This window comes from Photinus pyralis, unplaced genomic scaffold (assembly GCF_008802855.1).
Source record: "Photinus pyralis isolate 1611_PpyrPB1 unplaced genomic scaffold, Ppyr1.3 Ppyr1.4_LG7, whole genome shotgun sequence".
In the NCBI taxonomy this organism is placed as follows: domain Eukaryota; kingdom Metazoa; phylum Arthropoda; class Insecta; order Coleoptera; family Lampyridae; genus Photinus; species Photinus pyralis.
In genome coordinates, this window is record NW_022170738.1 from 2,395,848 (window position 1) to 2,422,297 (window position 26,450).

A 26,450-nucleotide genomic window follows, 5' to 3' on the forward strand; every position below is an offset into this window, starting at 1 on the left:
TATTTATGTGTTCGTTTCCTTCTTTCCGTTCATTTGTCTGCTTCCATTTCTTTGTTTTCATTTTTTGTCTCATTTCTACTTTCACTTTCCTGAACCAATTTTTCCATTTTCCAATTTGAGTTCTACAGTCTTCAGTGCAAAGTCACTTTTGTTATCACTTAATTATCAGTTTCAGATACCCATGTCCATATTTCTGTTTCTAGTTCCGGTACCAATTTCTAGCTTTGTGTTTTAAATGTTTAGTATTTTGTTTCTAGTTTTCAGTTTTCTACTTTCGTTTGCAGGTTTTTGTTGCACTGTTCAACCTTTTGCATGTTCTTATTGCCTTCTATTTACTTTTTTCAAGCCAGTTTCAATTTACTTAATTTCTGTAATATTCAGCTTTTAGTTACAATTTTCTTGTATACATACAGTTCTTGATGATTTCGAGATTACAGTCTATGCTCCAGTTTTCCGTTGCTATTTTCCAGTAAGAAGTAAAGAAGTAAACAAATAACCATCCGACAGATTTGAATTTCATGTGTTCTGGAAGCAGGTTGTAGAAGTAAATACCGGCATAACAGGAGACCGTTATGTCCATGGATAAAACCTTGTGTTGCGAAGGTTTTTTACTTACACCACTGTAGTTAAGTAAACCTCTCGCCAGGAAAGATTGCCGGTCACAGAACACTTGATCCTGGTCTACAATCTATGTTTTTCTAAAGATATGAGCGACTTCCGGGATAGTATCATGTCAATGTTGAACAAAAAGACTTTTCGTTCAACATTGGCACGATCCTATTCCGGAAGTCGCTCGCATCTTAAGAAAAACATAGGTTGCAGATCAACACAAGGTGTGCTGTGACCGGCAATCTGTCCTGGCGAGAGTTATATTTTATGTAGCATGACGTTCCTGTTAGGACTCCTTGAACGTATCTCTGCATGATTGGGTACTACGCCAGTTGAATATGCGTCTAAGAATACGTTTTTCCCCAATAAAAACACGATTAAATTCCGAGGACAGGCCCCAAATTGTAGCGAATAATCCCGATAGACATCGAGGCGCCATGAAAGGTTGATTAGTCATCGGCGATAAAGAACCAAGGCGTCCTTTCCGAGAAACATGACGTGCTTGTTCAAAAACATTCTAGAACAACTCGAAAGTGGTCGAAAACCAACGAACGATAACCAAATCAGGGCAGTTCCAACTTCGATGCGCTTGTGTTTCAACGTCCCGGGGTGGGTAAAATGTGTTTCCTGCAGGAGCAGGGCCAATTTCATTATTATCTGGTAACAAAAGACCGGTCTTGTAATAAACCTGGTTACGAAGATTTTGGAATGCGCTACAGCGGTTGAAATGGCAACTACAAATTTATGGAGTTACCAAGTTGGCAACTCCAACGATCGGACGTACCTTGCGAAAATACAAAAACAAAAGATCTTATTTCATAGTGCGTTTTCTATCTAAACGTCCATTTCGAGTAGAGACAAACTGGGATTCCCGTCTCGTACGCTCGATACGTTCAAACAAATTAAAACTGTTTTTAATTAATTGCGTCTTTCCCTGACATCGGAAAATATGGGACCATTGTCAAAATTCAAGTTTCTTAAGAGTGCACCTTATGGATGTAACCTTTACTTAATCGGCAGTTGTTATCTGTAACCCATTCACTTAATTACGGTTAATTATACTTATCCAAATAGTCGGAATGAAATCACCAAATGCGGCATCAATCGGGGATTTTCGTATACCATTAGAAAACCGAAATCTATTAATCGGTAATTAACGGGGTTAAAGCTTAAGGTGGCGTTTACAAAAAGTGCAAAAGTTGCCTTGCTATTTCCTCAATAACTTTGTTTCGAGGTAAAAATAAATGAACTTCTGTAAACGACCGATGGTTGCTAAAAGCTTAAGCTTGTGAATGAAGTTAAATTTTATAACAAGATATATATTTTATATGGGAGTTTTTTAACAACTTATTTCCTAAATAACGGCGAAAGTGCAGGAATTAGCTAAATAATTTTTGTTTCATGCAAATGTCGGAACATTATTTATTTGAATGAAAGTTATTTCCACCCAAAATTTGTACCCGGAAGGCAGTTATTGTGGAAACAAATTTCTAATTTTTCAATGTAAACGCCACCATCAGATTGATTCTCTCTTTTCCCGGACAAGAAAACTTTCGGCGGCTGTAAAAACAATTTAAATATTCCTAACAGGAGCGGTTGCAAAACGGATAAATTCACTACGAAACTTACGGACGTTATCGGCGGTAAGACAACCAATTAAACAAAATGAAAACACACAAAGCTCACTCTTCGTCTCCTAGAGCAAATAAGTAAATTCAGAAACTAAAATTTCTTAGTAACGGCGCGCCCAACTTAAAACGCTTCTAGATACTGGCTGGTCGACTCCACAAATATACGGTGTGGTTATAACTTCGGGTATGACCGGCGCGGATTTAAAGGGGGGCGCGCCCCACTCCCCTAGACAGTGGTAGTTACGCAGGCGATCATCATGGGGATTTCGGAAACCATAGAAAACGTTTTCTCATTGTCACTTATTGAGTTTTACAAGAGACGTTGAGACGTTTCATTTCGGAGAAATCATTATCAACTATATCTTTTCATATGGCCCGTAAAAGATGTAGCATTTTTTTACGAATAAAACGATGCCCGGCATACACAAAAGAAAACAAAAGTTGAAAACTGGTGGTCTCAACAAGATGGTGTACCTGCGCACAATGCCCTAACGTGTAAAATATTTATTGGACAAATTTAGTGGAAAGTGGAATAAAATCCATTTACGCCGACAAAAAGAAAGCTCCACTTTGTGATTTAGATATTTTCTGGTTTGTTCTTTTCTTAGTTTATGAAGAATTAGTTATTTGCTCAATATATTATGTATTATGTCCTAAAATGTTCTATTTTTATACGTATAATAAATGTTTTTTTTTAATATATTCACTTTAAAAATTGTATGCGCCCCTCCCTAGATCGAATCCTAAATCCGCCACTGGGTATGAACTTCAAGGTGGAAAATAAGTAACTTCGTTACAATCTGAAGTTTCTTTCCTTGGGCATGCGTTTGGGCAATTCTCAATTTTTACTTTTATTTTGAGTAACTTTCATCAAAATAAAAACAAATTAAGAAAACCTCAAAAAAGGTATTCTGATAAAAATAATAATAATTAAGCATATAAATGCTCTAATTTTTGATTTAATCTCTAGCAAAATAAAAATAAGTATGAAACCTTAAAAAACCCACCTATTAAACACAAGATGGATGTTTTATACACAGCGTGCACTTTGTGTTGCTGGGAACGGTCAAGTATCTCGGTTGTACCTATAGGTAGCGATTTGTTTTAAATTATAATTAAGCTCTAGAGTAAAATGCAAAGAATTTATTGGTCATAATTACTATTTTTTCAGTTCTGGTTTGACCTGAAATAACCCAAAATTTTTCAGCGTGTATACAGGGTGTTTCTAAAACATGCGGAAAAAATTAAAGAGGCTATTCCTTGGACTTTTTCAAAGGAAAAAGGAAAAAAATATCCTTAGAAGATTTTTTAAAAAGCGTAATGGCATAATGTCAACTTTCTTACTTATACAGAAGGGTTTTTTTTTAATGTTGACCACAAATGCCATTAGTAAAAGCCAACTTTATGAAGATGAAGTGCAAACAAGCGTAAGGGAATGAAACTTCAAATGTTTGACAAACTTCCAAAATCTTGATTTAGCTATGAGCTTAAGAGAAGCTGATGACTAATTTCAAAACTTGTAATGATGTTGAAGACACCTTTTCAAGATGAACTTGTGCACTTTAAAGCTTAATTGAAAATGTCAAAACAAAATTCGAAAAAGAAATCAAACAGCAAACTGACGTCATAACTCATAAATCATAACAAAACTAATATTGAGGCCAAACTTCAATATCCAAATAAAATACTAACAAAATTACCATACTTAAGCTCCTAAAAGAAATAAGAGAAGAAGATCTCCAGTTGGTTTTCCCAACTGGTTTGCATCGGTTCCGGTTTTTTATGGTTCCGGTCCAGGCCTTTGCACTACAAGCGAAGCATATTTGACTTCAGGAGTCAATTTCTCCAATAAAAATAATAGTTTTATATGCGATTCTCTGCCTTCTGTTTTCTTAGTAATTATATCCATTGGTCGAAAAAGGTCGGCCTTCCGGAATGCGAAAACACATTACATAGCAAAATACTGTTCCCAATGCCACATTTCACGGTCGAAAAATTTCTTGTTAATTATGGGTTATTTTTGTTATTGTGTTTACATATTTCTTATGAAATGTAGTCCTAAGTATAAACAGTTAGGTACAACACAAAAATAGCTTAGGATTTGTTTACCTTGCATAATTACCAACCACTAATTTTCAATGGGATGTGATTTTTCACTTCTGGTGCAGGACAGCAAATGGAGAACGTTTTTTTGGCGATTTTTGTTCATAATTTGTATTAAGTACCGTATTAGAATACTAAAGTAAGTAAATATTTATCTACCAGAATAGAATATCTAGAGGGAAATTATACAGAAAAGTCAACGTCTTCGATTTCCCTTTAGTCATGAAAGCCTAAATTTGAAACTTGTAAGAGCCCTGAACACGTGAAGCGTACAACGTTTCTCAACTACGGAACATTTCAAACTTGAACAAGCCGTTTCCGCTTCAAATCACGTATGTTGAAGATTTAACATCCACTGTGGATAAATATTTTAGAGGGTTACACGCGCCAGAATCGTCCAGTTTTCTGAATGATGTGAGAAAAAGTGATCGTAAAATAAGTAGGTAATGGAAATCACTGGTTGGAGGTTTCGTCAACTGGTTCGGAGGCCATTAGAAGATATCGGTTGTATAAATGAAATCTAATCGAAAGAGAAATTAGTGGCAGAAGCTACACGGACCCCCATTTGAATAAAACCCCTCTCAGAAATACGGGATTAAAGGGAGACTTGAATAACCTTTGTGTCGCGCAGATAGTAATGAAAAATCGCATTTTCCGACGCGGCGCGTTAACCTGGAGGGTGTAGGTACTACAAAATGATAACGTTCTGGAACAATAAACCTTACCCTCGCGGTTATGAAGGTTCCAATATTTAGTAGCTCATTTTCTCTTATCCATCATTTTCTTTGTGGGTTTTCCGTTTCCACGCTCTAGGAGATGCTAAGTTACGGGAGGGAAGCGTGCTTAATTATGTGACGGTGGGTAATAAATATTTCTGACTTGACGTATACGTTCTAGTGATTATAAAACCGATATTTTATACTGCAGGGGATGCTCGGCCGGAAATTGATGGTATCACATCCTGCGTTTCACTCCAAGTTTATTCGGAATCAAGTGACCGGCATCCTTCATTTTATTTTTTTTGCAGTACACATACACAGTTGAAATGATGGACTAATAACAACGAAGTAGAAACGGTGGTGTTGTCATTCGTCTACCCTGAGATAATGTTATTTTCTTAAGTCATATGGTTAATTTTCGAAATGTGTGCCGCATGGAATCAATTGCAGCTAGTTTTCTTTAAAGGCAACCAGGAAATTCAAACGATCTTCTATACGGCTACAAAAACGCTCGCGTGAGAAAGTGCACACACTAATTAGATACTGACCTACCAGTAATGAATAATTTATCTAATTAATAAAAATTTAGGAAAAAAATGGAGAAATCGTTATAAAATGTAACATTAGCCTTATCGGAACCCAGTGATCGTATAAATTACATTTCCGTGTATGAAAACATGTGAATTCAATTCAAAAATATGCATATTCATAATGTCGAAACGAAATAAAATTCACCTTCATGTAGGAAAAAGAATGAAATAGTTACTTTATACGAATACTAATTTTGGTTTATACTTATAGTTCTTTTGTGTGAATCGGTATTGATTGCTGATAGAATACACCGATACAACGAAATATCGAAAGATCATCACTTTTTTAACGACCATTTATTTTAATCAAAATCTATGTGGTCGCCAAAAATGCATCAAATTCATTTCTTGGTCATTGACATAATGCTCTTATTCTTTTCCCAACGATCTCGGTGCAAGAATAACGATTTTGACATGTTTTGATCAAAATCCACATGACCTCAGAAAAAGAATTGAACATCTTTGAATCACACACACGCGGTTATCAAATGAGCATGTGGTGTAGGTACTCTTTCAGCATCAAGATAAATGTGTTTGAAAGCTTTTACAACTTCAAATTCATATGTAAAGAATAATTTTGGGTACATTTTGCTCTAAACCACCCATGCCACAGAGAAGAGTTGTATGGAATTGGTACTCATGTAAGAATCAAATCAAATCAAATCATTTATTGTCAGAGTACCAAATGTGGCTTTGACATGTCAATAATGCACAATGTAAATAACCTAAATATAAAACAGCAACATTCGAGATATAACTACACATTTTCAATAAATATAAATATGGACGTACACTACACATTAAAATTTTGAATCCTAGGGAATACTCGAATTCGATACATGACCTAGGAAATAAACCTCGCGTAGAGCTAAAGGGCAAATGCTGGCTTCATCCCGATGCTGAGTAAGCGGGGCCTTTCGATCCTTTTGGCTTTTAGGAGTTTTAAGCAAGAGATGTCAGAAGAGTGACCACAGGGATAACTGGTTTGTGGCGGCCAAGCGTTTATAGCGACGTCGCTTTTTGATCCTCCGGCTCTTCCTATCATTGCGATAGATGTACAGGGTGGCCAAATAAGAATGCGAGGTACGTATCTGGGAACCCATCCATCGTAGAGGCTTGCGGTAAAAAAAGTTATTACTAAAACGGCCACGAGAAAAACCTGGAAAATATTTTTAAGTTTTTGAAATGGTCGCTAGGGGGCGTAACTGCAATCAGGAATCTAAAAAAGTGATGTTTCTGTGAATTCCGCTATATTAACATAACAAAAAAATGCCCGGTCTTTGTCGTCGACGATAATCTGAACCTTTTTTGTTTGACAATTATTGCTGTATCTCTAAAAATGAAGTGGTGGGGGGTATTCAAAGGTTTCCGTAAAGAACACCCTGTATATTCAAAACCGCTGAGCCGATTTTAACAAACACGGGTTAATTGAAAAGAGTTATTCTTCGGCTACAAATATTATAATACTTGAAGTTTTGTTAGTTTCACATATTGCCGCTTGAGGGCTTGTTTCGAGATTCCGGCAGAAATGGTTAATTTTCTCAAAAAAATCATAGGTTCTCAGATACAGTAACCTCGCATTCTTAGTTGGCCCCCCTGTACATTACAAACGAGAATAGAATTTTTTGGTACCTAACTTATTGTATAATAATTTTTAGGTATATTATTTGCTTAATAAACTTAATTGTGTATTAACGGATTTCGTAAAGTACCATAAATAAACTAATTGCCACTATATTTTTAATGTTAAACCATTTTCTATCTTAATTCCTTACTAAATTGCAAGTTTGGAATTAATTGCACTATTTACAACTGGAAATTTAAATAAACTTGTCTTTAGGTATAGTTTTAATGCTAAACCACTTTCTATATTAAAATATGTATAGTAAATTGCAAATGTGGATTAAAGCCAAAGTGGTATTATTTTTATGGAACTTTACTCTTGCGAATAGCTGACAATCCCAAACTCTTTCCATTTAATGAATATTTATGTTACAATTGATTCCAAACTTGCAATTCAGTAAGCAATTAACATAAAGAGATTATTTGTGTCACTTTGCTCTTGTAAATAGGTGGTACAACCGTTAACACTCGTTGCAATTTATCATGGCATTATGGCAATTAATTAGAAATTTGTAATTTATTGTATATTGTAACTTCATATTAATACTTGTACATAAAAATGTACAGAGTCAATATTCCTCATTTGAAATTTTTATCCAGTTTGTGCTTAAATTTTGAAAGTAAAGAAACTCTGAACTTAAATTGATAAAATAAATAAAAAAATTATCAATTTGAGAATGACCTTATAATTTCTGTTCAGTAAAGAATTATTAGGTACTTACCAGGTTTTCGCATCTTAATAAAACCACTCAAGCTTTTTCCTAGAGTGAAAAAAAGTTATGTCTTTATAGCCTCTTGCCCCAGTGATCCTCAAAGAATTTTTCTCTCGCAAACTGTTTGTCTCCAAAGGACTGTGAGCGGGCGCAACGAATCTCATAAGTTGGCGAGATACGGAACGAAAACCTTGTGATTGCAAAAGTATCCTCGCTTTATGATCAAAAGAAATGAATGTTTGACGCCACTGTGACGGCGTTCGTCGGTTAGCGCCGTACGGGGTCTTTTTATTCTTCCAAACTTAACTAATAAAAGAAAATTATTACTGACAATTTACTTAATGGAGAACTTATTTGACAATTTTAGCGGCAGCGTGTGCAACGTAAATGTTATCTTAGTTTACATTACTTTACATCGCCAAACAGAATCTACCTCAAATTTTCAATAGAGATCGGAGCTCGGATTGCAACAAAGTTTCCAGTAAAACACGAAAGTTTCCATAATTCAATAGTAGCCATCATTAAAGGGAGTAAATATTCCTTGAAAATTATACCACGCACCCCTTCCGCCAAACTCAAAAGAGTTAGGTTGCGTGGTTTAAAAAATTACTTTATAAAATACTGGTTCTTTTGGCATTTTTGATACAAACAAGGCCGTTTTTCGGTAGCGCAATTAATGGTTTATACATAGCGATCAAAAATGAGTGATCATCGAGTCACACTTGGAATTCTTGTTTACACGGGAAATCGTACTTAACTCGAACTTCCAAAGTTGACTCGACAGTCACTCATTTTTGATCGCCCGATACAATCATTAGTGTACATCTCATTAGGTAATAGCCATTCGAAACAAAGGTTTATTGTGCGTCGCTAACCAACGAAACCATATATTTGTTTCTATTCGTTATTTCTTAATGATCTAATGATAATGATGATTGTATAAACCCACCATAATTTTACCTTTCTCATTAACAGTAAATAGTAGGTCATTTAAGAAACATACTGTTAAAATGTATAAGTAATAAGAACGTGAAGGGAGCCTGAACATGAAATGAAGGAAGAAAACGTGCAAGAGAGGAGACATCAAGTGAGGAAGCGTGAAAGATGGGATCTTTTGAAGAAGGATGCATGCAGGAAATGTGAAAGGGGCGTGACGAACAGATGTAAGAAAGAAGATTTCATGAAGGAGGTTTGTACAGTCATGAAAAACACATGGTAGGAGAGAGAAGAAGAGAATAGGTCTAGGGACTTTATTGATTACAAGGAAGGGGAAAAGAGGTGTTGATAACCTTCCAGGATATGTACTTACTTACTTTCTTACTTCTTTTCCAATTTGCATTTTACAATTTTACATTGTAATAATTTTTAACTCGGTTTTCTACCACCACTTTGGCCAGGACATAACCTATCTCATTAGGTATAATTGAGTCAGGGGTTTCGAGGTCCATTCCGTAACAGTTTTCATATAACATAAAAATTCAGGAGTCATGGAAGGGCGAGTGAAAAAGAATCACATTTATTTATTTATTTATTGTCCTTTTCTTATTATGGGCCCTCAACAGGCTTTCGCCCAATTACAGGTGACCCGCAAATGCTTTTTAGCGCATTTCCACAAAAATAAAAAAAAAATGCGCTATTGTGGCCACTTTGTCCGTCCGTCCGTCCGTCCGTCCGCTAACTTTGCGACGCTACTAGTTCTTTATCTCAAGAGCTATTGTTCTACTTTTTTCGCTATTTGGTTCGTTATGGTGTCGAGTCTTGTACCAAGGAAGGAATTTTTTCTGTACCGCTTACAAAAAAAGTTATTGTACAAAAAACAAAAAACCGATTTTTACATGTTCCATAATTTTACACTTTTGCCGTTTATTAACGATCCTAGAGATCGTTTATAATTTTGCATTGCTATCTGTCGCCTGCCGGTTGGTCTCTCCGTCTGTTCCTTTGTCTGTCTGTCCATCTATCTCTCCGTGTGAACGATAACTTTGTTTAGAAATGTCCGATCGCTTTTACATCTCCGTTAGTTATGAACTGAATTGCATGAAATTCAATATGGGCATAGCTTTAGCCATATAATACGCAATGCCAACAGTTGAATCGAATCGATTCAAAATTCACAGTGCCCTTTTCGCATCTCGACCATTTATAAACCGAATTGCAAACTTTTTTACTTATAAAAGTATTTGAATGAAATCTGATACATAGGCACTTGTAATAAAGGAAAATCAAACGCCAATTTCAAAATTTGGTTTTGCGCATGCGCAGTGCCAACTTTTTTATTTGCGGAAGAATTTACACGAAATTTGATACATAGGCACTTGGGATAAAGGAAAATCAAACGCCAGTTTCAAAATTTGGTTTTGCGCATACGCAGTGCCAATTTTTTTATTTATGGAAGAATTTAAATGAAATGTGATACATAGGCACTTGGAATAAAGAATCATCGAGCGCCAGTCTCAAAATTTTCTTTTGCGCATGCGCAGTGCCAACTTTTTTATCTATGGCACCATTTAAGTGAAATTTGATACTTAGGCGCTTGGAACAAAGGAAAATCTAACATTAGTTTAAAAATTTAGGTTTGCGCATGCGCAGTTCAAACTTTCTTATTTAGAAAAGCATTGAAATGAAATTCTTCTCATAAACTGAAATTGAAGTAACACGTCAAAAATGGATTGCCCATGTGCAACGCTATTTTCATATTTGTGGCCGGATTTTTACGATTTTAACAGAAGTTGCATCTTATAAATGGGAAATGAATGCAAGTGGAAATGCGCTTTATGTAAATCGTTTACGATTACTTTTTAACTTGTTAGAGGTGTCCCTGCAAATGGTCGTAAGTATACTACACCGGTATTTACCTTACGAATTAGGAAAACTGCAGGAAAACCTAATTCGGAGTAGCCGGCAGAATGCACGTTTGAATGTATGGAAAATAAAATGGTGGAAAAATACCACTGCAAACAAATTCAATATAACTTTGTTGATGGAGAACCTCCATGTTATGTTTAAGTAATTAGATATAGGCAGAGAGAAAAATTAAAAATTGAGACTCAAATAGTTATTTGTTTCATTAGTACAAAAAATGTCAGTTTTCGGGACGAGGAAGATAGTTGTTGGACGACGCGTTAGCGGAGTCCAGCAACCTTCCGAGTCCCGAAAACGCATTTTTTGTACGAATAAAACATAAAATTTTTTCTCCAACCCCCTTTACTTCAAATTATATTCCAATTTAGATTCAGTTACAGTTTCACTACTATAGTATAAGAACTTCTGCATTCTTGTCCTCACGTGTCATGCCACTCTACTTTTTAGGTTAACTTATAACCTATTCGTTTTTACCTCTTACTTCTCACCTCTCGCGACTTTGTAGGGAGCAAATCTTGAGGTAGCATGTTCTGCCGTTTCTATAATCTCTGGCGGAGTGTAATCCATGTCGCTATCAGTTTCAGTCAATTTATGGTATACACAATTAATATTGTTATATTTTGTATTGAAATAAAAAACTTACCATACAGTTTTTTAATTAAAATTAATTGCAATTAACTTTTTCAAATTTTGAATTCAAAATGACAGATAATAGTGCAATGGGTTTGAAGTAGATGGCGTTACGCGCGACGGCGGGTTGTATACGTATTAAAATTACGTTCATCGAATATGTAAATTACGTTACACTTGGTTTAAATAAAAATAGCGATCATTTTCAATACATGTACATACGTATAGGTAACCATTATTTGCATTGAATATGCAAAAAGATTTGATTTGTATGTATACAAATATCTTACAACCTGCAATGTAAAACGATGTCAATGTGACATATCTCCGTGATTGTAATTTTTAATTGGCCAACTTTCAAGGTCAATTTCTTTTTGGTACTAGGACCAAAAGTATCTACTTTTTGTACAGTTGCCATGGTGAAAGCGATTAATCCGCAAAACGTCAATTTTACGTACCGAACACCGTCACAAAATAGCGTCTTATTCAGGTGGTTGGAGAAAATAGTTATTTGTTTCATTAGTACAAAAAATGTCAGTTTTCGGGACGAGGAAGATAGTTGCTGGACGACGCGTTAGCGGAGTCCAGCAACCTTCCGAGTCCCGAAAACGCATTTTTTGTACGAATAAAACATAAAATTTTTTGTCCAACCCGCTTTACTTCAAATTATATTCGAATTTAGATTCAGTCACAGTTTCACTACTAGTATAAGAACTTCTGCTTTCTTGTCCTCACGTGTCATGCCACTCTAGTTTTTAAGTTAACTTATAACCTTTCGTTCTTACTTCTTACTTCTCACCTCTCGCGACTTTGTAGGGAGCAAATCTTGAGGTAGGTACTTCAAATTATATTCGAATTTAGATTCAGTCACAGTTTCACTACTAGTATAAGAACTTCTGCTTTCTTGTCCTCACGTGTCATGCCACTCTAGTTTTTAGGTTAACTTATAACCTATTCGTTCTTACTTCTCACCTCTCGCGACTTTATAAGGAGCAAATCTTGAGGTAGCATGTTCTGCCGTTTCTATAATCTCTGGCGGAGTGCAATCCATGTCGCTATCAGTTTCAGTCATTTTATTGTATACACAATAAATATTGTTATATTTTGCATTGAAATAAAAAACTTACCATACAGTTCTTTAATTAAAATTAATTGCAATTAACTTTTTCAAATTTTGATTTCAAAATGACAGATAATAGTGCAATGGGTCTGAAGTAGATGGCGTTACGCGCGACGGCGGGTTGTATTACAGTGACTTTATAGAGACAGTGGCGACAACAGGGTATCTCGTTTTTGATTGGTCGTTGGTTCCGGTCGCCATATTGGAGCTAAATTCCAAACTGGCCAATAGAAAACCTTCAAAACGACGCGGTACATTCCGTGCTATAATTATTAATTATACTGTTTTGACAGTGTCACCTGTAATTGTCACGGCTTCATGTTACTAGTTTACACTTTGCTTCTTGTATTTGCTTTATTTACGTTTTCCGTCTCCAGTTTTATATAAACTCGATTTTTAAAGACGCATATAGTTTGGATTTATTACGATATTATAAGGTATGTAATCCGCTTAGTGTTTTTAGATGTAAAACTGTGCCTAACCTTACGACTGGTAATTGATGTAAAATTTTTTTCAGAAGCCCTAAATACCTAATGAGTTTAGATAGAAAACTGGTTAGAGAAGCAGCTTATCCGAAATTTAGCAGCAAATTCAATTGTGATCGTAAATACGCTTGAATTGGTTTTATGTTTGCTGGAGCACATGGAATATTGATCTCTTGTACTCCGTGGACTAGATCAACGTGTTTTGTCTTCCATTTAAGAGACTAAAGAAATACTTTTAAGTCTGGAAGGAGCAACACGCGACAGGGGACAAGAAGTAACAGAAGACACTGAAATGTCAAACACAATTTAATGATTATTTATATGTACATTTTGGATATTGCACCATATTTCATACTTATTATACCGTTTTCCATATACCCATACCTTTTTGAATTTGGGAGGCATTTGTTTTCCCATAGGTTGTTCTGCAAAGCTTTAAACGATCATTTCTGCTCCGTTCGTTTTGAACAAGAATCTTTACTTAAATGAAACTGACATTTATTATTCTACGCTCACAATTTGACATGACAAGGTATATTGATCTTACAATCAATTTTTTAGCTCCAATATGGCGGATTATGATAAGTTGTCGCCACTGTCCTTATAAAGTCACTGTAGGTTGTATACGTATTAAAATTACGTTCACGGAATATGTAAATTACGTTACACATGGTTTAAATAAAAATAGCGAGCGTAAATTATTTTCAATACATGTACATACGTATAGGTAACAGCATTATTTGCAGTGAATATGCAAAAATATTTGATTTGTATGTATAGAAATATCTTACAACCTCCAATGTAAAACGATGTCAATGTGACATATCTCCGTGATTGTAATTTTTTAATTGGCCAACTTTCAAGGTCAATTTCTTTTTGGTACTAGGACAAAAAGTATCCACTTTTTGTACAGTTGCCATGGTGAAAGCGATTAATCCGCAAAACGTCAATTTTAGGTACCGAACACTGTCACAAAATAGCGTCTTATTCAGGTGGTTGGAGAAAAAAGTTTTTTTTTGAGTCTCAATTTTTAATTTTTCTGTATGTCTAAATTCAATATAGTTATTTACATAAAAGTCCGGAAAATGATACATGTCATTTTGCTGACGAGTTTTGTATTAAATTTTACCCTAAATCGTATTTTAATATAAAATTTCAATTTCTATATAGAACTTTTGATTAATGTCAATCTGTCAGTAATGACAGGAGCCATTATAGACATTTGGAATTTGGAAATGTCACAAATGCGGCCGGTAACGTGACAAGCAGTAGGAAACGTAATCTACTCTGCATCTGTCAAGGAAACTAAAATTTCCTGACAGAAAGTAGACATGAAAATGAAGGTTTCAGGACGATTTTAGGTAAAATATATTAGGCCGCCACCCCCGATCCATCATACATAACAATCATCGTAACTGAATTTTAAAAATCGTACTTGAATTTTGACGTCACTTTCCTACAAATCGTCAGAATGAAATAATACCTGTAAAAAGTTAGTACGTACCCAAACAAGCCCAGACCCTCTAAATTATGTACCTTGTATATTAATCTCAAGGGAAAGCCACCCACACCTGTGCAAAATTACAAGCTACGCATCCGCCACTATAATTATTATACTTATTATTATCTTAAGTTACAGACATTTTCCCAATTGGTAATTAGAGCATTCATACCAAATTTGATGGTAGGTAGAATTATCATGTGAAAGATGATTACCCCTATTATAATAAACCGATACGACAAAGTATTGAAGGATCCTCACTCTTCAGTATTACCATCACTTTTTTAACGACCATTTATTCTAATCTTAAATACATTTTATAGTTAACCAATAATTAAGTGCGTGTATTGTGCAAAACTCACAGGATCAACTTGGTTGTAGTTGATTCTGGGAGCGTAAAACGGCGCATTATAATTTTGGCAACTGTCAACTGAAGATGTTCACGAAATTTTGATACAATAAACGAGCGGGTGATTGCAAATGTAAGCAAATCGGCTGTAATTTCGTCGGTACGTCGCTGTTGGGGTGGAAAATGTCATTAACGCCGAAAAGAGACGCGTAATTGTATTTACATATTTCAGATGAGCGTTTAAATAAATTGGGGTTGATCGTTCTTTGAAAATGAATGAAAGCCGTTTTGACTCGATTAAAGCATGATTAAATTATTATTAAATATAAAATGAACCACAGTCGTGGTTTACAGTTGAAATGACTGCGTAGCATTTTGTGAAGAAATTACCAAATTGTGCAATCTGATATGAGCAGCGCTAAAATTGATATTAGGGGAGCCACCCTTAGAGTTTAATTAAATGCAGACTTCTCGTGAAACAAAAGCCGTAGTCGCACCAATAGTAATTCCACAATAATTGCGCATTTGCTTCTCGAATTGAGTAGACATAGAGGAAAAGTAATTTTGCATATATTTAGGAAAGTTTTGTAAGAAATGAACTGCATTTATACTTACTAGAAGTTGGAAACTCATGAAACTACACGAAAATTGGCTTAATTAGAATGCACTTAGTCCAAGCCCAAGTGGCATTAGTGTAGGATCGAAACCATTGCTTTAGATTTCCGGTGTTCTGTGCAAAACAAACATTCTAAATCCAAAGTTACCGCATGATGAAAGCAAGAAAGATCCTCAATTATTTCCTATTATTTACATGTTCATAGTCGTCGTATATCACTCTAGTGCAGAATTTGAATCCTCTGATGGACGAATTCGAGCAGTAAATCTTGGATCAGACATTTCAGCTTAATTGCGAAGCTTTAATTTAAAATAAAGCGCCTCTTTGGCAAGCTGTTTGCCGACAAAATGATCGAAATTGAGTATTTATTGCAGATTGCGAATGATAAATGATGTAGGCGCAAGTAAGAACGGGAATTAACTCATTTTTAGGGTCGGTGCCAAAATACAGCTTTTTAAAAACCATATTTACAAATCTCCGTTTGATATTCTAAATTTAAAATCTGTAAATGTGGCTAGGAGTTACGATCTGTGACAACTGATCACTAAGAAGCATGTTGCTCACAGTATTTGGTTTTTTTTCTAGAATTATCTGTTTAAATATTTACACGCGGCAAAAGGGCAATGGCCATTATAAACTTTATGAGGGCTGAACGATGGACGGCTCCGTTGGGAAATTTCTCGTTACGACAATACCCTTTATTTTCGTTTATTCTCCGCGTGCGTTTTTAGATATAAATCGGCTTTCGCAAAAGAATCGTCGGGCGAATGTTATTTACTTTACAAATGCTGCAACGCGCAACCTCACAGGGTTGAAATGTAAACCGCTCTGATCAATAATTGGGTTAATAATGTTGATTTTAATTACGTCATTGCATCGATTATTATCCTACAATACAATTGAAACCGATCGAACTTCTTGATAGTCGACGGGTAAACAAAGACATTTAAGACGTATCATTGAAGGGTAAAATTAGGTAACTTGCCGAAATTAAAAAGTGGGAATCATCAATCTGAAGGTTTTGCAGAAATCAAACTCAGAAAGAGCAACCATTCTATGGATGTCATACGTTAGATCAGTCGGTTACCTTCAATTCGACAAAATCTAGAGTATGTACCTACTATTTTTAGAGCAGGGAAATTAAGATTTTTAGTTCAGCGCACTTGCGGTGACTTTCAGTGTGTACAATAAAAATAAAAAAGACCATTACGGAGGCTATTAATAGCAAACGATACTAAAATATTTTAACGACAAGTAGGTATTATTATTCCACTAATGCTATTACTTCATTACAAACACGAGCTTTTAAAACCTACAACCGGGGTATCAAAGAATTGTTTTATTTTTAGCTCGACCAAATTCTTCTTTCGGATCTTCTCATTAGGCGCACTGAAATCCGCCCACATAATGACGGTATCTTCTAAACTAATTGAACTCTACTTTGAGCTACAACTAATTAGGTTGTGGTCTTTTTCAATTTATAGTTCTTTAGTATTTATAGTTTCAATATTAACTGAAATATTTTTTATTTATGTGTCCGTTGGCTATTTTTAAGACGCATGTCATATACCTGGAACAAACCGGGTAAACAACTTACTATTTGTAGGTAAAACCTATAGGTCACAAAATGTATATGAGGACACTCCATTAGTAATTTGAATTTCACACTTAAGCCGAGCGATTTCTAAAAAGAGAAGTGTCACAAGCATACTAATTCTGATTATGATTTGAGGTTCAACTACCACCAGAAGTGATACCAAAAGAACAGATCGAATTGATAAGGGCTGAAATTCAAGCAATGGAAGCTCCTCAACAGTTTTAACTTTCCCTAATGAAGTTTGGTGGTAAATCTTATAATAACAAATTAAGAGGCTTTTTCCTATTTGAAGTGCTCAAAGGAATGATTCTGGTTGGAATTTTTGAGTTCGATCAAAGTCTCGAATAGTACCCCAAGACTCGAAAAATTTCTCTAATTAGTTTTAACTGAAAGCTAATAATAATAATAAAGCTATATATGATTGCTCTGTAACAGAGTCAAGTTCTGATTAGAGTTCCGTTCATTCTGGAGAGTTCCTCAATTTTCCGTAATCAAATTTTCTGGTAAGCATTTTTAATATTTCAAATGCTAAGGGATTCAACACATTTTATACAAATTTTGAGTTCTGATTACGGTGTCGTATAGCCCTTTAATTTTTTAATAGGAGGTTAAGTTACGCTTCCTAAGGGCTTGTAGCGTCCCGTTGATTTGTTGAGTGTACTCTTGGTTTAGGTGGTAGGAGTAGGTGATACCATTGTTATTGCTTTTGCTTTTGTCGTTGACACGGCAGGTCCGAATTTTTGTGAAAGATCTGAATTGCAAAATTCCAATCATCTCGCTGAAGTTGTTTAAATTAATTATCTAACAGTCTTTACGCGAATAGGGAAGGGCTGTATCCTCTTGAGGTAAAGTTATTTTCATAGAACTCCTCTTTGTTAACCCATTTCTTTTTAGGTTATGCCATGTTTTTATTTAATTACCTACCTTTATTTTACCTACATCGCAATCCGAAACCCATTTATTAATGGAGTACGTATATTTGAATTAATTGGGTTTGGAACTGTTTTTGGTGGAGTTGTTGGATGTATCTTTCGTGTAACGAGCATTAACCACTCCTATCGATGAAGTACGGTTCTCTTATCAAGTGCTAAAACGAGCTCACCAATCTATGATTGATATTTCTGTTGTTATCAAGTATACTCGATGCACGGAAAATAGTATATTGCTTACCAAGGACGAGAAGTGAGTTTTCGCTGACAAGTCGGAGAATACGGAAATTCCGACGTGTTAGCGGATCACACTCGTCCGTGGTAAATACTAAATTTTTAGTGCATTTTTTAAGAATTTAAAAAATGTGCTATTGTTTGCGTTCTATCCGTCCCTCCGTCTGTCCGGACCCACTTCTACCGTTTTGAACTACTTCTAGGGTAATGGTCCTAGAGTCCTGGAATTTTTTGCAGTAGGTAGCCTATACCTTGAAGGTGTGCCAAACGGCCATCAAATTTCGCTGTCTAAAAGGGGCCCCCCCCCCCACGAATTATTTCCTGAGATGCTGTTTTTGAAAGTAAAACGTGCATAGCTTTTGCATACGACAACCAATTGGTCTCAGATTTTGCATCCTATCCTTCATGGTATTCTAATGAAAGGTCTCATCGAAATAAATTGGTTTGTACAAACTATAACTTTCCCGTGCGACTCTTTTCGAGATCAGTGAGCGACGGGGCCTGAGGGGGAGGGGGGTTAAACATTAATTTTATCTCTCATTGTATATTCTAATTAAAGGTCTCGGCGAAAGGAACCGTTTTCTACCAACTATTGCCCTTCTTTCTGTCCTCTTATTAAAGTACGGGGTGGAGGGGTAGGGGGGAGTGGAACTAGTTTTATCCTTCATGGTACTCTAATGAAAGGTCTCAACGAAAGGAATCAATTTCTGCCAACCATAGCCCTCCTCCTCGACCTCTTATCGTGATCGGGTATATTCCCTTATACCTCAAGAACGGATTGTCGGAAGAGGATACTCACAAAGGGCGGTTGAGACGTTTGCAAGAAATACATCCATTGGTGATGTCAAAACAAAAGCTATTTCGGTTTAAAAAATGCACTATATCTGCACAAGAGTTGTGCACAATTTATACTTGTTTATTAGTATGTTGAGATTGCTTGTATATAAACGGCTAGTCAACACAAAGTTAGAATTCAAAAGAAGCAGAGAGCAGAGAAGTACTCTGCCTCTTCTCCGCTTCTTTGCTCCTAGCAACGAAACAATGCTTCGCTGTTCGAATATGATCAGCAAAATGTCACATTTGACGTACGTATAAAAACGATAATCCCGCACGGCGGTGTTTTTTAGTTTCCGCTGGAGAGAAGGAGTGTTCTTCAGTTGGTAGCACCTATTGAGGACCGATTAATACGAACGTCATGTTTCATGGTCAACTGTCATTTAATACAAAATCAATACTGCTAAAAAGTTTGAAGTAAATCTATAAACAAGAACAGTTTTAAAATGTGGTCTGTGCTATTATGAAACGAATCGCATATTCAGTTTAAGCATGCACATTTTAACACACAAAGCTTCGAAGGATTTTAAATGTAATGAGTGTGCTTACACAACTAAAGATAAATCAAATTTGAGAACACCATGAATAAGAAAACTGTCTGCGCATGTGCATTCTATTTTTTTACACGTGATATCAATTTGCTCTTATCTTCCGTTAATTTATTTTTTAGGGCGTACGTTCCCTTAAAATTACAGAAAAATTCGTCCACAAATAATGAGCAAATTGGATCATGCATGCGTAATCCATTTATTTAACACGTGCACATAATAAATAATGGCCCCCAGTAATAACCATGATGGCAAACAGAGCCAATTTATCGTTTCATAAATCAAATTGGGGTTTTGATCAAGAGTATGGGTCTCTCTGGTTAAATATCTTTCGCTAATTAGGGCGCTGCATGATATTTGATACGCGCTCCCCGAAAATGCCCTTTATACAGGCTGATTCAAATTCCAGGGCCACCATGGGGATCTCAGGAACTGTTAAGAGATAGGATAGGTAGGTAGTTTAAATTTGGCAAAGTCGCGTATTTTGATGCTTAACAAGATGCAGTTTTGAAACTGAAAAAATGCCGACTACTTTCGGAGATACCCGGAAAAAATTTTGCAAAATCGTTTTTATTTTTTACTGGTTTCACTGGTGATGCAATCTGGGTTTTTATACACGACCCAGAAACAAAACGCCAAAGTCTTTAGGGACACACCGCCCAGTCCCCCAAGTTCAAAAAAGACAATAGGAATGAGCTAATCAAAAGTATGCTCACTTTAAATAGTTATTTATGTATCAAGGGCATTAAGGCGATATTTATGCCGAGGGCGACTGAGCCCGAGGGCCTCTGGCCCGAGGGATTGTAAGTCGCCCGAGGGTTAAATATCGAGTAATGCCTGAGGTGCATACAACATTTTATTTTTCATCGTTCCAAATAAGTAATGCATTTCCAATATACAAATGTAATGATTATTGTTAGTGCTTCATACGAATCAAGTAGCATCTTTTTTTATTACATAACTCCATCAATATATTTGACAGGCAGTTTGAGGGCATAATGAGAGGGCATAATGGATTGTCATCTCATTATGCCCTCGGGCGTCCTAGACTGCTTTATATATCTCATATGACAGGCAAATGAAAAATAAAAAAAATTTCGAAACGTAACCCTGAATAAACAATGCATACACTTAGATTTGAGAAGAAAGAAAATCGGAAACTTACCGGTGTCGTGTACAATTTCTTAAGTTCCTCATAAAGCCACATTTCCACCGCCAGCCTCTTTCGTATGAGACTCATCTGATGATTTCCATATTTGGCGGTAAGAAACTTTTCTCTACGTTCCTTAACCTCACTCTTGTCACTAAAATTTACGTGTAGGCCCGCCTTCGCGGGCGATCTTTCGGTACGTACGTCGTGTGCGAGAATACCGGTCGGTGTGGTGGTGCCATTAGTGTAGCCCGCACTTACGCCACACTCCATCTTTACTGGATGTTTCTGAAATGAAAAGTCATCGTTATATACGGCTCATACATCCTGCCTTTTTTTTATGAGCGTTTCCCGTGTAGGTTAGACAAGTTACGTAATGAATACCTGCACATTAATTTCACATCCGCAAGAAATGTGGAACGCTCGGTGGATGTTTGTTCAACCTCTGTCACACGGTGATAGAAAGTCCAATCATTACTTCTATAAAAGTTTGGAATCGAAGCTTCGAAAACCCTCATCACAAAATTGTCGGCATTTCTAAATGAGTTGAAACTGTGCACTTCTGCTTTTAGCGACATTAGATTAAAATTTAGTTGTCTCATTCTTCTAGAAACAATTACATTTCGAAAAAAGAGAAATCTGTCGTGCGAACGAATAATTAACTAAATCCTCCCAAAGCTACCGAATTTGAATTACTAATATTTCAGATTGTGGTATATACGAGTTCAATTGTAAATGAATTTTTCAAATAGAAAACCTCCAGTTCTCAAGCCGTAAAAATTTAAATATGCGGTGGAAATTTCGGAACATCCACATCCGCTCCTCTGAAAGTTTCGAAATATTGATCATTCTGTACTGCAATGCGCTATTTAAAATCGCGGGTTTGCTCACTTGGGAGGTAATCAATCAAATTTTAGGCAAAGAGTGTGTGAATTAGCACAGTTCTGTATTAGAATTATTATAGTTAACCGGTTTGTTAAACCTTTCGGCCGTGTGATGTTATGAACATACATACGAGCTCCCTATAGAGCAGTGGTTCTCAAAGTGGGTGCCGCAAGTACTTCATAAGGGTGCCGCGAATTTTTTAAATGCCTACATGTAATTAATTTAAAATTACATAAATTAAAAAAGGAATTAAAACATATTAAAAAAATAATGTTCGTTTTTTAGTACAATTCTGTTTAGTCTGTATTTTATTTACGTATATTTAACAATAATATTAAAATCATTTTATTTATTCAGAAACTATTAAATATTCTTTAAATGCGCATATTACTCAATTTCTAAGAGACATCGATGATTTTAATGCCATATTTCCTTTTAAATGGTAACATGAGCTTTAAAATATTGTGAGCCACGCAAGCGAGTCGAGCTCACCTTCGGCTGCCGAGTTTTACGCATGAGATGATTTTACTCCCGTCCAAAACAAATCACCTTAACAAAGAACAGAGAAATATTAAAGGTCCCCAAAAATCCCATCAGAAGCATAAGTTCACCAGATTCCTTCACATTTGAAATAGTAACGTTTGTTTTAAATGTTTTTGTGTACTTCTCATCCTTCATATCTTTACTATCTGTAAAAAAGCAAAAAAATAATAATACTTAGGGGCGCTACGAATTTTGTTTAATAATTTTACTGTGCCGCCAAACAAAAAAGTTTGAGAAACACTGCTATACAGTATAGCGTGCTATCTTACCCTAAATTATCCACTGAATGTTTGTTTTTCTAATTGCAATCAAGATACTTACTGGTATGTGCAATTGTACATATTGAAGGAAAACAATGCATTACTATATGCCAGACAGTATGGGGATCTTTGCAAATTATAGCGAAAACAAGGTCGTTCTAACGTTAGAAAATCAATACGAAAACAAGTCCTAATAAACATATAAATTGGAATTAATAAATAAATTAGAGATTATAGATACGTACGGGAAATAGCACAAATCCAACAAAATTAGCTATTCCGACAAAACTTACAGGCGCACCAAAAATGCCGATATGATTCAACCGTCACACTTCTCCGACTGATTGTTTACATCAGAACTGTCCAAGAAGGTATAAATAGAATGAAAACTTTACGCAATAAACCAACATCGTGATAGAACCAGAGATAAAGATATTCCATAGCCATGGCAGTGATTTTTCAATAGCTGCTGACCTTCGACGTATGATACATCACAAACAAATAGAAGATAAGACACGATCGACAATCGTGCATTATATACACTCGATTGATAAAGAATACAAAGGATGAAATACAAGAAGTGAACAACAATATTTTTGTGCCTACTATACTACGACAATCAAAAATGTTCGCCCTCCTGTCCAAGGTTCTCTTGTCTCAGATTAAACGTTATAGGCATTTTTCCAAAACCTTATCAGTGTTTGGAACGCGCTGAACACACGGACGGATCGGAGAGACGGCCATTCGGATAGTTTGCTAAACGGCCCGAATGACCGCTGAAAAGGTCGTTGTAAATCACATTGACCAGTGGCCTATCAACTTGTCAGTGACAATAGGCATTACTACCGACAAAGGTATGCCGATTTGCAAGAAGAAAACAATCATGGGTGGATCATAGACATTTGATGAAACTGAAATATCCCGTTTGAAAGGTTACGTTTCCACAGCTTTCAAAATTAACGTTTGTCTTGTCTCAACAAACTCCTCGAAGGATGGAATGAATGGCTTAACCTAAATTTTCCAATTTTCCTCAATAGCTAAAAACCTAGATAACTTCTGTGTGTACGGCCGTGGAGAAAAGAAGAAACGTATATTTTACTTTTGAAGACGTAGCTCCCAAAAAATAGTTTATTGAGAAGAAATGTTTTTTATTAACAATAGGTGTCAATTGGATTACCGAATTTTGGAATTTCATCTCGCCCATTGAAGTGAGTATAATTAAAAGTATCCGATTAAATAAGATGCAGTCATAAAAGAAACGCTCTTAATTAGTTTAAATGTTCAAACCAATATACAGATTTTTAGGACGTCCGCAGGCCGCACAATTAATTTAGGAAGTTTTAAGTGTTGGTTGGAAACGAAACACCATCAATCCCTCCATGGCATGGCCGGGCATGGAGGGGATCTTTTGCCTATTGTATCTTCGCAAGTTTTTGAGCTTCTTTGTAAATTTACTTTAGCAATCGTACCGTATTTAAACCCTCGATCTTTTTGCCTTTGGCGTTTTAACCGAAACGTAAGATCTTTTGCATCTGCTACTTTTGTAAGTACCGTAACTTTTAAATTTTTACATAAATTTACTTTGGCAACCGTACCGTATTTAAATCATCGGACTTTGGTGTTTTGCTAGTGACATTTTTAAGTACAATATTAATTTTTGATACTTTCCGTAAATTTATTTTGCATTCGTTTCGTTTAATTTTTGCTTTTACATTAAGTTTACTGCACCGCAATTACCGCTTTTGCTTTTTCTGGCACAGAAGTTTCTACCGCTACGTTTAATTGTTACGTTAATTATAGGAGGAATATTGCTTTTCTGCATTTAATTTCCCGTAGCTACCGATAATTAATTTGTGCTTTGTTGCCGTAATTCTGCTTCAAGATCAATCGCCAGAAATCGATCGCCGCTGCCCGCAAGATCTCTGTATGTGACAATATTTCAATTTATTAAGTGTAAATCTGGGGGATTATTTACGAATAATACACAGTTATTTCGTGTCATTTGAATTTGTCTCAGCGTAATTGCGTATTATTTTGTTGGAAAGCGTTTACGTTCTTTACGCTATTTATTTTATTCGGGTTGTCCGTGATTGGTTAAAGACGTAGTGTGTCTTTATTAGAATAATTTTGTGCAGAAGCAAGCTAATTAAAATTGTGTGAGAAGTTTAAATCGGTTTGTCCGTTCTATGGAAGAAGTCTAGCAAGTTGAAAAAGCAAGCAGTTAGGTCTTCTGTTAAGGTGCTCTTGTTATTAAAAGTTAAAAGTTTTCGACGATCTGAACTCTTGGCAGAGAAGAAGAGAGAATTACTCGTGCAGTTTACAGAAGTATCAACGGTAATAGGAGACCCCGCCGTTTGACCTCACATTCCAACGAACAAAAGGGAATTGCTGGACTGCCGAATTGGGAGATTTCATTCCGACTATTTGAATAAGTATAATTAACGGTAATTAGTTGAATGGGTTACAGTAACAGCCTTCGATTCACTCTCGATTATGTAAGGTAACAATGTACCCGTGCCTTTATTTATGGGAGCGTGTAAACGCTCCTTTACAAATGCACTACATTGACATCAATAGATGTCGCTAACTAATCATTAATGACATTAATGATAACATAATCAAGTGTCATTTCCACTTCCTAGTCGTAGTCCTAATCATGGCTGTATAAAAGGAGGATCCCTTGAGTTTAGAAGACACTTCTATCCTGTCATTTGATGACCAATAACCTGAATCCAGACCTGAAACTGATAATCATTCATCCGATTTCCCGTTTGCATTCGATACCGTTTCCGTTCCGCTTATATCCTTAACCCACCTGTCCCTGCACCCTTAACCTCGCCATTCATTAGAAATCATCCAGTCCTTGAAAGACGAACCCTCAAACACCCGGAAGTTCGATAACTGTGGGGCCTGTGACCCGCATGTAGCCAGCTCCCGCTTGCTTGATTTAGTCGTAAGGTTGTGAACGTTAAGCGGAGGTAGTGGCCGTGTCACATCCTGTGTACCACCTCTAGCATAAGTACCATACCGCACTGACGGGCCGAGTATTCGGAAGTGCTGGTGTCATTCACCTGAAATAGAACCCGGCGGCACCAATCATTCGCACCCCGATTCATCGATAGCTTACCAACTCCCGGATAAAAAACCCGCTAATCGATAAACTTACAGCTACCGCCAAATTAGAGTACCGCTGAGCCGAGGCGATCAGCTCCGACATCTCGACACCTGGGATCGCCGCCATTGCCCTTTTACCGCAACCCGAGGCAACGGCATAGCCGACTGCAGAATACTACCGTATCGACACCAGGGATACCAACTAAATAATAATTCTGTATTCTGTGGTGTAGATACACGGTGTCCAAAAATAAAAGGAAACTGGTGTGTAAATAAGTTTTATTTAGAAACCCTGGGGCACGACTGCAGCTACCCGCGTGCCCACCGAAAAACCCTTACAATTAAAAAATTTGAATTTTGTTACCGTCCCGTATTTTTAAGATGTCTGGGACGGACGTAATGAATTTTTTGGATGTAGATAACTGAATATGCCGTATCGGTTAGAAAAACCCCGTGGCATAGCCGAACTATAAGATAAACGCTTTATTTAGAGGGGATTTTTTGCATTTGCCGACAGTTAACCGAAGGGGATGCTTGTCCGACGTGTAGTTATTTAAAATTTATTCAAATTAAGAAAAAAAATAGTAACATTTCTTCAAGAGAGATCTGGCACTTTCAACGTCCAAACGAAAAGACTATCCTCTGGATATTCAAAGGCATTTGTGATTTGATGCATCTCTTAACTAGTGTCGATGAACGTTTAATTGTCTCCTAAAATTTTTAAACAATAAAAAAAACAATACATTACTTTCACTTGTACACTGGCTTTATCGCCATATTTTTGTTAGAAACGATCCATTTTAGC

The 26,450-nt window shown here is 36.1% G+C and overlaps 1 protein-coding gene across 4 annotated transcripts in view; it reads right to left on the minus strand.

Moving 5' to 3' along the window:
- LOC116175585 (protein phosphatase 1 regulatory subunit 14C) overlaps positions 1–26,450 on the minus strand; it is a 100,136-nt gene that overhangs the window by 23,492 nt on the left and 50,194 nt on the right. For 2 of the 4 annotated variants that reach the window (XM_031493770.1, XM_031493771.1), the window contains exon 2: positions 20,859–21,131. In XM_031493770.1, coding sequence (XP_031349630.1) covers positions 20,859–21,131 — 273 coding nt within the window. Of the gene's footprint in view, positions 1–20,858; positions 21,132–22,776; positions 22,930–26,450 lie in introns of those variants that run through there. The other 2 variants (XM_031493772.1, XM_031493774.1) reach the window with 2 other exon arrangements.